This window comes from Phodopus roborovskii, unplaced genomic scaffold (assembly GCF_943737965.1).
Source record: "Phodopus roborovskii unplaced genomic scaffold, PHOROB, whole genome shotgun sequence".
Taxonomy (NCBI): Eukaryota; Metazoa; Chordata; class Mammalia; order Rodentia; family Cricetidae; genus Phodopus; species Phodopus roborovskii.
The window spans coordinates 20,753,552-20,767,243 of NW_026126447.1; the positions used below are offsets into that span (position 1 = coordinate 20,753,552).

The 13,692-nt window shown below is 40.6% G+C and overlaps 1 protein-coding gene across 4 annotated transcripts in view; it reads right to left on the reverse strand.

The window, feature by feature from the left end:
• The window catches only part of Slc24a2 (solute carrier family 24 member 2), a 229,003-nt gene that overhangs the window by 53,403 nt on the left and 161,908 nt on the right, over positions 1-13,692 (reverse strand). For 2 of the 4 annotated variants that reach the window (XM_051188134.1, XM_051188133.1), the window contains one exon: positions 2,024-2,074. The exons of the other annotated variants lie outside the window; for them this stretch is intronic. In XM_051188134.1, the coding sequence (XP_051044091.1) occupies positions 2,024-2,074 (51 nt within the window). The remainder of the gene's footprint in view (positions 1-2,023; positions 2,075-13,692) is intronic. 4 annotated transcript variants of the gene reach the window in all.

Below are 13,692 nucleotides of genomic sequence, written 5' to 3' on the forward strand. Positions count from 1 at the left end.
CCTTGTAGGCTGATGTCTTACAGCACAGTCAAAAGCCAAGAGTCACCTGGTAAAGAAATCTAAGTCAAAAGTCCCTTAGTGCTTCAAATATGGCTCCTTTCCTCCTTTCCTTCCTTGCTGTTCAAATATACCTAGTAACATCACAGGACACTCTTTCATGGAACATTGCTTTAGTTCTTATTTGCTTATAATGGGGATGGATGGTTACTCAAGAATAAGACACTAGGAAATACATGAGGGGAAGGAAAGTCAGAGATAATGTTAGAAGTGATCCATGAGGCCACCAAAACACGTGCTCAAGCTTCCTAAGGACCATCCTTGGTTCTTAGTTCAGACAACAGTTTGACCTCTATCTTCATCCAAATTCCAGCCATGAGCAAGTAATACTATCAGACTTGTAGGACCACTACTGTATCTCCATGCGATCTCACTCTGGGGTAGCAGGGAAAGAGGAAGGGAATTTTGCACAGCAGCGTTGGCTCAGATGCTTATACAAAGAGGAAAGGAAGAAACAGAGAAAGAAAAGGGAGACTAAAGTGACAAACGGGAGTTGGGGCTGGTAGGCCATGGACAGGATGTCAAGGAGACAGTGGAGATTAGCAACAGGCCAGTAGAAGTTAACAAACCCTCTTCCCGAAGCCAGGAGTAACAGCCCACCTAGGGGCTTCCTTTAATGTTCAGAGAGCTCTTTCTGTCCCCTGGTGGAAGGGCACTTTTATAGGCAGCATTCTGTTCTTGGGTCTCTCACTGCTCAAGGATCTTCATTTCTCTGGCTGTTGTCAGGACTCTCCTGAGATCTTCTTAGTGGCCTGATCACTTAACTACATTGCCGTGGTTAGCCAGAGACCCCGGGGAACAATGGAGGAGGGTCGGGGTATGCACAGAAGCCAGAACTGGGAGGGGCTGAGGAGGGGATTCCTCTTACCCAGAAATGTCAGATGGTCCACTTTGGGCATGCAAAGCAGCTAGGAGATCTTTGGCAAACTAAGGCAGCTAAGAAATACTGGAAGCTGAATGCAAGATATGCAACACATTTGGCAATTTATTGCGTTGAAGGACGTCCTAGGGTACCTTCTGACTGCTCATTAGTATCAGAGAAAGAATCATGTAAAAATAATTTTTTTAGTAAACATAATGTATTCCTGAAGATGTGGAGGTATGTGTGGGGTGGGGCTGCAGCTAGGATGAGAAGATGTCTCCCTTTACAAGATTCAAGGACATCAAATTGCTGTTCGATGATTCTGTTCCAGAATTAAATAATTATGAAAAGTGATTCTCCCTGGAACAAAGTTATTCTCTGCGATAAGGACGGGAAATTATTAGAAAGTGCATTTTAAAATAAGTCACTATTTAGGAAACTGTTCAGATGACTCACCTGACCTCACAGGGAGGGAGTCTCATATAAACTATTCAGAGGCCTGGAATGCCTGGAATACTCTGGCCTATCAGATTAAGGCTGTTGTCTGAGTTGGCAGGGGAAGCAGGGCCTTAGGACACGGCCCACAGCCCTCTGCTTGAGAACTTGGTCTCAGGCTGGTGTATGCGATACTTGAGGTGTTTTATTGCTTTGCACAAACCACAAATCCACCGGAAACTAATACCCCTCTGAAGTGCAGGGCATCTCAGGAGAGTATCGGGGGACGAGTTTCTGTATGTTCCTGTGAGTGTGTGGGTGTTGATTTGTGCTTACATTGCCGACACCATTTCTCTGCGTGTGTTATATAATTGGGATGGTTTGATCGTTTGAATGGAATAACATGATTACCCATGGTATTGCACGTCTCTAATTCCAACTAAACACAATGGCAAAAACTAGACAAAAATGCAGAACTCAAAACAAACCGAACAAAACAAAATAAACCAAACAAACCCCAAAACAAAAACCAAAACCAAATCACACAATGTTGCTGAGGTCATGCAAAGAAGAAAATAAAGAGGCTAAAAAATGGGCAAGCAACAGACACCATAAATGAAAGAAGGGAAAGAAAAAGCCAACGGCATACAATTCTGAAATCATCCTTACCTTCTTCAGTCATTGTGTCATAATATTTTAGTTTTCCATATGATCCAAGCTCTACAACATCACAGTAAAAGACACAAAGATAAGGCACGAGCTATAATGCAAGAACTTTGTTTTTACACATTCTTAATTAATCAGATTCAGAGTTATACTGTCAAATTCGGCAATCGTAACTATATGGAGATGTGCAAACATGAGCCATGTGGCAGACGGCTTCACGGCCCATTTTCAGAATCACTGAAAATATATTATTCAACGGAGGGTGGGCTGGGACCTGCATTACAGAATAGGACATGTTCGTTCAACACGAAACAAAACAATACTTGGTGAAGGTGGTTCATCCCAGGCCTAGCCTAGCCTTACTTTTACACAGGTGACACTCCAGGAGGAAAGGACTGAGCAAGGACAGCCATGTAGACCCAGGCAACCTTGTAGACATTTGCCATCTTCAGTGGCCCCAAAGTCAGTACATGGCTTTTCTTGTCCCCATCAGAACCATTACTTAGAGAATAAGGAGGCTACCTGGAGAGAGGCAATGCGAACAGCCTGATTTTAGCTCTCTTATCACTGAAGATCTCATAGTTTAGATGAAACACCAAGTGTCACTTGATGCTGGATGAGCTGCTGGTGGTACCAAGGGCACAGTGAGGCATCTTCCCAGGGAAGCACACCTGGCTGAGACAGGTGAGAAAGCAGCACCTCTCAGAGGCCTGCTGTGGTGCACAGAGCAGGGGTAGGGACCAGCTTTCAGGCTTCTGAGTGTAGATGACCCTGGGAACCTGTCTGTGCTGGAGATCACTTGGAGGCAGGGATGGTTGGAGTCAACTGGTGGCATGGTGACTGGGCGAGGGGAGAGGGGATAGGGACATATCATTTCTATTTAGTTTCGAAACAAAAACTTTGATTTTTGTGCTCTTTTCAAAATCCCAGGTTATTTTGAACAATGTCGTAAGCAGATTTAAAAATGTTTCTCTTGGTCATAACAACATTCTATTAATAATCTTCAAGAAATTAATTAGACTACAGAGACACTCCACAGAATATGCCCATGGTCCACTGCCTTGGATAGATGCTGAAAACCCACATGTGAGTCCACTAGCAATCAATGAGTCTGTGTGAGATGCAGGAGCCTGCTTAAAGCAGATGACAAACATCCCTCCGTTGGATATTTATACCATACATTCTCTTCCTATATATTCCTTCCCACATGTCTAATTTTATCTAAAGCTATTTTGATACACCAGTGTAAAATTAAGCCCTCAGAGATTAAAAAAAATCTCCCCATCTTTATGTTCTTGTGAATCTTACCTAGTCTGCCCTTTGTTAGAATCATTGCAAAAGAAGCAGACACTTCAATGAGTTTTATGTAAATAAGAATTATTTTTGGTGATTTCTAGGGATTGCTATTAGTGAAATTTTCCCCCCATAAATTTAAGAACATTTGGTGTGCGTGTGTTTACATAAGAGAATTTTAAGTGAGCTACATATTTCATAAATATTAATCATATGTTCATAGTAGCATTACAAAATAGGCATGTGTGTTTGTGTAATCTTGCAGTCAATTGATAAATTCTATCAGCCAACTAATAAACTAATAGTTTTTTTTTGTAGGCTCCCTTCCTTCTGCCAGGAATAAACAGCTGGAATCCACTATGACCTGCTCAGGAAACCAGATGTGGGTGACTCTGCATTTGCAAAGCTGGTTGTCAACCATGTTCTGCATGGTGATTGTCACATCACTGCAAACCTTTCTGCATGCACCCGCCTGTTTCCATGTATCGATCCTAATCTTGAAACATCTGTTCATGGTACATGATATTGTTTTGAATTTCATCTTTAGTGCAGCCATTCATAATAAATATATTTACATTGCTTAATTGTCACTCTCTGTTGACCCAGAATAGGAACTGTTCACATGTAACAAGCCTTACACATTCTTGCACCATGGCGATATCTAGATTGTTTCTGAGCTGCTTCCTTAGAGGATGAATGCGACAGAGGGACAAGGACAGAGTATACTACATGGAAAAAACAAGGCAAATGATGGAGGGGGGAGGGGATGAAGGCAGTTAAAAGCTGCATAGCAACACATAACATGGTTATTCAAGCAGTAGGAAGGAGGAAGCTGAAAGGGATAGTATCCACTCAAGCAGAGGGAGATCATATTTGTGGGAAAGGATGGAGGGTGAAGTCAACCAATTAAAACACAGTCTTCATCACTGGCAGCCTTGGGTGGTGAGATGGAGAACTCAACAGCCACATCCTGAGGGAAGCAGGGCAGCATCTCCATGAACCAGACAGTCCTGTTCCCTGATCCTGGGGCCGTGGGTGGTGCAGGATGAGGGATGCAACATGCAAGCAAGACAAACAGTGTGCATGCAGAAACCAGAGCTCCTCACACATCTGGCTACTGGCCCATAGCCCAGGGATGCCCCCAAAGAAAGTGGTCTCAGCCACTGTTTGTTGACAGTCTGTGGCCAGGCCTAGTCTGGCTGTACAGGCCCAGAAGGCATAATGAAAACTCACCTGTGCAAGAACTTGACCTCCAAATCACCCATTCCAGTAATGCATTGACATCTTCTCAAGCCACCTTCATTCAACTTTCATCTGTCTGTCTGTCTGCCTATCTATCTCCATTCATCCATCCATCTTATTTTTATTTTATTTTTTGAGACAGGGTTTCTCTGTGTAGTTCTGACTGTCCTGGAACTCACTCTGTAGATCAGGTTGGCTCAGATTCGGAGATCCACCTGCCTCTGTCTTCTCAGTGCTGCTATTAAGGGTGTGTGTAACCACTGTCCTGCTACCTTCAACTTCTTTGGACTAAGAACCCAGTTTCTTTAGGAAAGGAGAGGAGAGGCTGAGAAATCTTAGAGGGTTAATGGTTGGGCCCATCTAGCAGTGTTCATTGCAGCAACTGAGCAAGAGGAAGCCAGGACTGAAAGAGTGGTGTGTCACCCAGGTTTCCATTCTGGGAACTACCTGCTGCCTTTTCTTTAAAGATTTCTCCAAGAAGACCATGTGTCCTGTTTGGGATGAACCTAAATCTGACTATGGATGACTATGGATGACTATGCCATACAAACCCATTGATGCATGCCTTCAATGGGCATAGAGGCTGACCACTGACACTGAATAACATGGTGCTATACTAGCTTTGGGGCCATCTGGAGAGCTGGGAAACCAGGTGGGGACTCAGTTCCTAGATCTCCAAGGAAATGAATGCTTCATTGCCTTTCTGTCCACCTTGATCCATGCTTGCCAGCACTCTTTTTACCTGACTTTAAGGGGCTGGCTTCTGGGTTCTTGTACATACCTCACACTGAACAAAATCAGAGAAAGGACTTTGCTTCTAATCTTAAAACTCTGTACATAGAGCAACCAGCAGCAACACCCTCTTCCATCAACCATCCCCTGCTGCCTCATCAGCAACCACCCCACCTGCAGGCTCTGCCTGCACCTGGAGGGACAGGGACCACCAGAGCCACAGGTCCCAACTCTACCTGGAGGAAGAGACCCCAGCTGCACCTGGAGGAAGGGACCCAGCTGCACTTGGAGGAAGAGTTACCACTGGAGCTATAGGTCCTACCTGTGCCAACTGGAGGAAGAGATGGTAGACGGCAGTGTAAGAACACATTCAACACACAGAGCAATATGGCATCACCAGAAACTACTGGTCCTACATTAGCAAGACCTGAACTTCCCAGCATAGATGAAGCATAAGGAAATGACCTTAAAAGAACTTTATGAAGATGATAGAGACCCTTAAAGAAGAAACAAAAAATTCCTTTTGAGAAATAAAGGAAAAGACAAATAAAAAATTGGGAGAAATAAATAAATCCCTTAATAAAAGCCAAGAAAACCAAGAAAAACAACTAAACAAGTCCAAGACTTGAAAATTGAAATAGAGGTGATAAAACACACACACACACACACACACACACACACACACACACACACACACAGAGAGAGAGAGAGAGAGAGAGAGAGAGAGAGAGAGAGAGAGAGAGAGAGAGGGAATTTTGGAAATGGAAAATTTGGGTAAATGAACAGAACTACAGATACAAGCATACCCAACAGAATGCAAGAGATGGAAGAGAGAATCTCAGGCACTGAAAATACAATAGAAGACATAGATTCATCAGTCAAAGAATGATAGAAAATGTCATTCTGTAAATATGTTTCTCTTATTGGTTAATGAATAAAACCCTGTTGGCCAATAGGAAAGCAAGATAGGTGGGACTAGGAGAAAAGGAGGATCCTGGGAGATGTAATAGAGGACAGTTAAGTTATAGGGACTTGAGAAGAAGGTCCAAACCCTCTCTCTGGTAAGATAAGACCACAAGGAAACACTTAGATTAATAGAAATGGGTTAATATTTAAGACAGAGCTGGCAAATAAGAAACTAGTAACAGGTCAACAGCTTTATATCTAATACAGCATCACTGTGTGTTATTTGGGGCTGGCATGGCTGTGGGACCATGCTGGTGGGAAAACTGCTTGTAACAAAAGTAAATGTTAAACCCAACAGATTCTTAACACACAACACCACGAAAAGACTAAACATAAGAATAATAGGAATAGAAGGCCCGACTCAAGCATATAGACAATATATTCAACAAAAGTATAGAATAATAGGGATAGAAGGTCCATTTCAAAGGTATAGTTTGTATTCAACAAAACTATAGAAGAAAACTTTCCCAACCTAAAGAAGGATATGTCTATGAAGATACATAAGCTTACAGAATACCAACCCAAACCAAAACAAAACAGCAAAAAAGTCCCCTTGCTATATAGTAATCAAAACACTAAACATCACAACAAAGAAAAAATATTAGGAGATGCAAAGGAAAAAGGCCAAGTAACATATAAAGACAGACCTGTAAGAATCACACCTGACCTCAGTGAAAACTCTGAAAGCCAGAAGATCCTGAACAGACATTCTGCAGACATTAAGAGAACACAATGCTTTCAATCACTATAGATGGAGAAAACAAAATGTTCCATGACAAAACCATATTTAAACAATACCCTTCCTCAGATCCAACCCTACAAAAAGTATTAGAAGGAGAATTCCAACCCAAGGAAGTTAGCTATACTCACAAAAACATACACAATAGACAATTGCACATTACTAAAAGCCAAAAAAGGGGGGGGGGAACACACACACAATACCACCACCACCAAATCCAAAACTAACAAGAATTAACAATTAATGGTCATTAATATCCCTTAACATCAATATTCTTAATTCGCCAATAAAAAGACACAGGCTAACAGAATGGGGGGGGATATGAAGGTAGTGAAAACATAGGCAATAGATAATCTCACACCAGCAAACTCCAAAGAAGGGAAACACATAAACACTACCACCACCACAAACAAACCCAAATATAACAGGAATTAACAATCACTGGTCATTAACATTTCTTAATATCAATGGTCTTAATTCATCTATAAAAAGACACAGGCTAACAGACTGGATATGAAAACAGAACCCATCCTTCTGCTGCATAAAAGAAACATACCTCAACCTCAAAGACAGACATTACCTCTGAGTAAAGGGTTGGGATTTTCCAATTGAATGGACCTAAGAAACTAGCAGGTGTAGCTGTCCTAATATCTAACAAAATAGACTTCAAACTAAACTCAATCAAAAGAGATGGAGAAGGACATTTCATATTCATCACAGGGAAAATCCATCAAGATGAAGTCTCAATTCTAAACATCTATGCCCCAAATACAAGGACACCTACTTTTGTAAAAGAAACATTACTAAAGATTAAATCACACATCAAACTCTGAATCCTAATGTGTGAGACTGCAAACACACCACTGGATAGGTCTGCCAGACAGAAACTTAACAAAGAAATAAGGGGACTATCAGATATTATGACTCAAATGAACTTTACAGACATCTATAGGACACCCTACCCAAACACAAAAGAATATACCTTCTTCTCAGCACCTTATTATACTAGGTAACAAAAACTAACCTCAACAGATACAAAAAAAAAAAAAAAAAAAAAAAAAAAATGGAATAACACCCTGTTTCCTATTGGATCACCATAGCTTAAAGTTAGAATTCAACAGCAACACTAATTGCAGAAAGCCCAGAAACTCATGGAAATTGAACTGAATCATCACTGGAACAAGGAAGAAATAAATAAATAAAGAAGACTTTTTAGAACTCAATGAAAATGAAAGCACAACATACCCATACTTATGGGACACTATGAAAACAGTGCTAAGAGAAAGTTCATAGCACTAAGTGCCTACATAAAGAAAGTAGAGAAATCTCACACTAGTGACTTAACAGCACACCTGAAAGCTCTAAATCAAAAAGAAGCAAACTCACCCAGGAGGAGTAAAGGACAGGACATAAGCAAACAGAGCACTGAAATCAATAAAATAGAAACAAAGAGAACAATACAAAGAAGCAACAAAACAAAGACTTGGTTCTTCCATAAAACCAACAAGATAGACAGACCCTTATCCAAACTAACCAAAAGGCAGAGAAAGAATATCCAAATTAATAAATCATAAATGAAAATCTGAGGAAATCCAGAGAATCATTAGGTCATACTTAAAAAACCTGTCCTCCACAAAATTGGAAAATTTAAAAGAAATGGAAAATTTCATTGATAGGTACCACATACCAAAATTAAATCAAGACCAGATAAACAATTTAAATAGGACTATAATCCCCAAAGAAATAGAAGCAGTCTTCAAAAGTATCCCGACCAAAAATAGTTTCAGTGCAAAACTCTACCAGAATTTCAAAGAAGAGCTAATACCAATACTCCTCAAGTTGTTCCACATAACAGAAGGAACATTGACAAACTCTTTTTATGAGGTTACAGTTATCCTGATACTCAAACCACACAAAGACACAACTAAGAAAAAGAATTACAGACCAATCTCCCTCATGAACATTGACACAAAAATACTCAATAAAGTACTGGCAAACTGGATCCAAGAACATTTCAAAACAACCATCCATGACCAAGTAGGCTTCATTCCAGAGATGCAGGGATGGTTCAACATAAAAAATTTGTCTATGTAATCCACCATATAAATAAACTGAAAGAGAAAAACCACATGATCATCTCATGAGATTCTAAGAAAGTTTTTGACAAAATTCCACACCCCTTCATGATTAAGATCTTGGAGAGATCAGGGATAACAGGAACATACCTAAACATAATAAAGGCCAACAGCCAACATGAAAGTGATTCTCCTAAAATAATGAACAAGATAAGGCTGTGTACTTTCTCTGAATCTATGTAATATAGTACTTGAAGTTCTAGCTAGAGCAATAAGACAACAAAAGGAGATCAAGGGGATACAAATTAGAAGAGAAGAAGTCAAACTTTCACTATTTGCAGATAATATGATAGTATAGGTATGTGACCCCAAAAATTCTGCCAGGGAACTCCTACAGCTGATAAACACTTTCAGTAATGTAGTAAGATACAAGATTAACTCAACAAAGAAAAAAATCACTAGCTTTCTATATACAAATGATAAATAGGCTGAGAAAGAATCAAAGAAACATTACCCTTTATAATAGTCACAAATAACATAAAATACCTTGGGGGTAACTCTAAGCAAACAAGTGAAAGACTTGTATACTAAGAACTTTAAGTCTCTGGAGAAAGAAATTGAAGAAGATATCAGAAAATGGAAAGATCTCCCATGCTCTTGGATAGGTAGGATAAACATAGTAAAAATGGCAATCTTACAAAAAAACAATCTATAGATTTAATACAATCCCCATCAAAATCCCAGCACAATTCTTCACAGACCTTGAGAGGATAATACTCAACTTTATTTGGAAAAACAAAAGACCAAGGATAGCCAAAACAATCCTGTACAATAAAGGAACTTCTGGAGGAATCACTATCCCTGACTTCAAGCTCTACTATAGAGCTACAGTAATAAAAATGGCTTGCTATTGACATAAAAACAGGCATGTAGATCAGTGGAATCGAAATGAAAGACTCTGATAATAATACACACACCCATGAACACTTGATTTTTGACAAAGAAGCCAAAATTGTACAATGGAAAAAAGAAATCATTGTCAACAAATGGAGCTGACATAAGTAGATGTCAACATGTAGAAGAATGAAAATATATCTATATCTATCCCCATGCACAAAACTCACATCCAAGTGGATCAAAGACTTCAAAACAAATCCAGGTACACTGAACCTCACAGAAGAGAAAGTGGGAAATAGCCTTGAATGCATTGTCACAGGGGACCACTTCTTAAATATATCATCAGTAGCACAGACTTTGAGAGCTATAATCAATAAATGGGACCTCCTGAAACTGAAAAGCTTCTGTAAAGCAAACAAAACAGTCAACAAGACAAAAAGGCTCCCTACAGAATGGAAAAAAAAAATCTTCACCAACCCTGACAGAGGGCTGGTCTCCAAAATATATAAAGAACTCAAGAAACTAGACACCAAAATACAAGATAATCCAACTAAAAATGAGGTACATATCTAAACAGAATTCTCAACAGAAAAAACTCAAATCGCCATAAAGACATGTATGGAATTGCTCAACATCCTTAGTCACCAGAGAAATGCAGCTCAAAACTACTCTGAGATTCCGTCTTACACTTGTCAGAATGGCTAAGATAAAAAAAAAAAACACTGATGACAGCTCATGCTGGGGAGGATGTGGAGAAAGCAGAATACTTCACTGCTGGTGTGAGTGCAAACTTGTACAGCCACTTTGGAAATAAGTATGGTGGTTTCTCAGAAAATTGGGAATCAACCTACTTCAAGACCCAACAATTCTACTCTTGGGCATATACCTAAAGGATGCACAATCATACCACAAGGACATTTGCTCAACTATGTGCATAGCAGTATTATTTGTAATAGCCAGAACCTGGAAACACCTAGATTCCCACTAACTAAAGTATGGAGAAAGAAAACATGGTATATTTACACAATGGAGTATAACTCAGCAGAGAAAACAATGACATCTTGTTTTGCAGAAAAATAGATGGAACTAGGGGAAAAAAAAATCCTGAGTGAAGTAACCCAGACCCAGAAAGAAAAGCATAGTATGCATTCACTCATAAGTGGATATTAGAGGTAAAGCAATAGAGGATAAGCAGGCTATAATCCACAACTCCAGAGAAGCTAGGTAAAAAGGGGGACCTAAGAGGGACACATATAGAGGGCCCCGGGAAGGGAAAATAGTTAAGATCTCCTGGGTAAATTGGGAGGGGCAGAAGGGAGGGCATGGGGGATGGGAACATGAGGGATCTAGAAAACTGAATTGGGGGAGGAAAGGAGGAGAGCAATGAAGGAGATATCTTGACAGAGGAGTCATTAGGTGTTAGGGAGAAGCACCATGCTAGATACATTCTCAGGAATCCACAAGGATGACCCCAGCCAAGACTCTTAGCAATAATGGAGAGATTATCTGAATGGGCTTTCCCCTTTAACTGGATTAGTGACTACCCTAATTGTCATCATAGAACCTACATCCAGTAACTGATGCAAGCAGATGCAGTGAACCACAGCCAAGCACTGGGCTGAGCTCCTGAAGTTCAGTTGAGGAGAGGGGGAAGGGATGATATGAACAAGGGCACCATGTTGGGGAAAACCATGGAGACAGCTGACCGGAGCTAGTGGGAGCTCACAGACTATGGACTGACAGCTAGGGAAACTGCATGGGACTGAACTAGACCCCCTGAATGTGTGGGTGACAGTTATGTGACTTGATATGTTGGGGAGGGCTCTGGCAGTGGCACCAGGACCTATCCCAGGGGCATGAACTGGCTGTTTGGAGCCCTGATACAGGTGAGAGGGCCTAGGTCCTGCCTCAACTTGCTATGCCAGACTTTGTTGACTCCCCAAAGGCCATACACTCTCTGAGGAGTGGATGGGGGTGGGTAGGAGGAGAGGCTGGGGGGCTGCAGGAGAAGGGGAGGGAAGGGGAACTGGAGTTGGTATGTAAAATGAGAAGTAATTTTTTAAAAATAAAAAGTAAATCTGTGAATGACATCTGTATATTTAAGATGAAGTGTAAAGGAAGTTTCACTGTCTTATTTTTGTTTTGTGAAATGTGCTGTTTAGAAACCTTTAGATGCCAGGCAGTGTGACAGAAGTAGGTGGAGCTCTGTGAGTTTCGAGGGCATCCTGGTCTACAGAGTGAGTTGCCGGACAGCTGGAGGTATACATTGAAAACCCAGCAACCAAACCAAACCAAACAAAAACAAGAAACCATTAGAATGCCATTTTACCTAGAGCATGGACAGTGGCCATTGTTTTGATTGAATGATGTTTATGCTTTATCCTCTCTCTTTAAAAAAATTATGTGAATAAGAATTAGTATTTACGCCTGGGCATTGGTGGCCCAGGACTTTAATGCCAGCACTTGGGAGGCAGAGACAGGCTGGATCTCTCTGAGTTTGAGGCCAGCCTGTTCTACAGAGATAGTTCCAGGACAGGCTCAAAACAGAAATTGGGACTCCTGATTTCAACCTTCCTCAAGAAGTACATGGTAAAGATTTCTCTTTTCTTAGCTTTTTTTTTGAGATCTTTGACATTCTTCATCCCACAGCTTCCACGAAACCCTAGAGGTGGGCGCAGCAGAAAAAGGACTTCTCATGTTTGAAGATTTAAAAATCAAATGTGTGAAATGGAAAGTCAATAGAAGGATCTATAATGAGTTCATTTGATAGGAATGAAAACTAGAGGTGGAGAAATAAATAAGAATACACGTTTATTTTTTTGTGTCATCTCATTGGAAATAAATTAATGGTTGATGCTTTATTCTTTTCAAAGATCCAGCTTTATTTCTAGGTCAAACCTGGAAATCAAGGTTTTCTTAGAACTGACTGCAGCTTCTTGGTTGAGTTTTCCAGTGCTTATTGAGATGTATGGATGAGTACTGGCTTGTGTGGAAGGGCTATGTCCAGCAGTGCATGGGAGAAAATGGAATCTGAAGTTGGAGCTACAGTTTTGGACCCAGGGTTTGCTGCTTCTGGGACATGTGAGTCTGAGCCAAGTGTTTCCTCTCTGAACACTGGCATCCTTAGCTGCAAAGGAACATAACTGTTTTGTCCTATCAATGGCAGTGAAGGGCATCCTGGATGACCCACACAAGGCAGAATATGAGAAGCTGTCATTATTGAAAGTACCACAAAGGTGAGAACTCCTAAGATGTGGGGCAGGGCAGTGAGACAATTTGGTAACTTATCCAAGCTTGTTAAGACAAATTCAATATGACCAAAATATTTTAAATAAAGATTTGTTGCTCAATAGCAAAGGATATTTATCATGCTGGGGCCAGTATTGAACATCTCTTTGCTAAATCTACTCTCAGATAGATTTAAGGAAAATCAGAGCACATACCAAAAGGAGGGATAGGATGTCACACACGGTCCTTCTTTACCTTACAGGTGCCAATGGAGCCCAGACATTTCCCCTCTGAATGTTGGCCAGTGAGCTGGTCTCTGACTAACTGGTCTTATGTTGGGAGAAAGACTCTATTTCACTTTAAATCTGTCTAAAACAGAACACCCAGTTCTCACACATGGTCTGCTTTCCTCACATTTCCTAAATAAAAGTTTTCAAATGCACAGCTCCTCAGAGACAGTGACATTCAGAATGCTTTATGTGTGGAGTTTTTCTGGACTT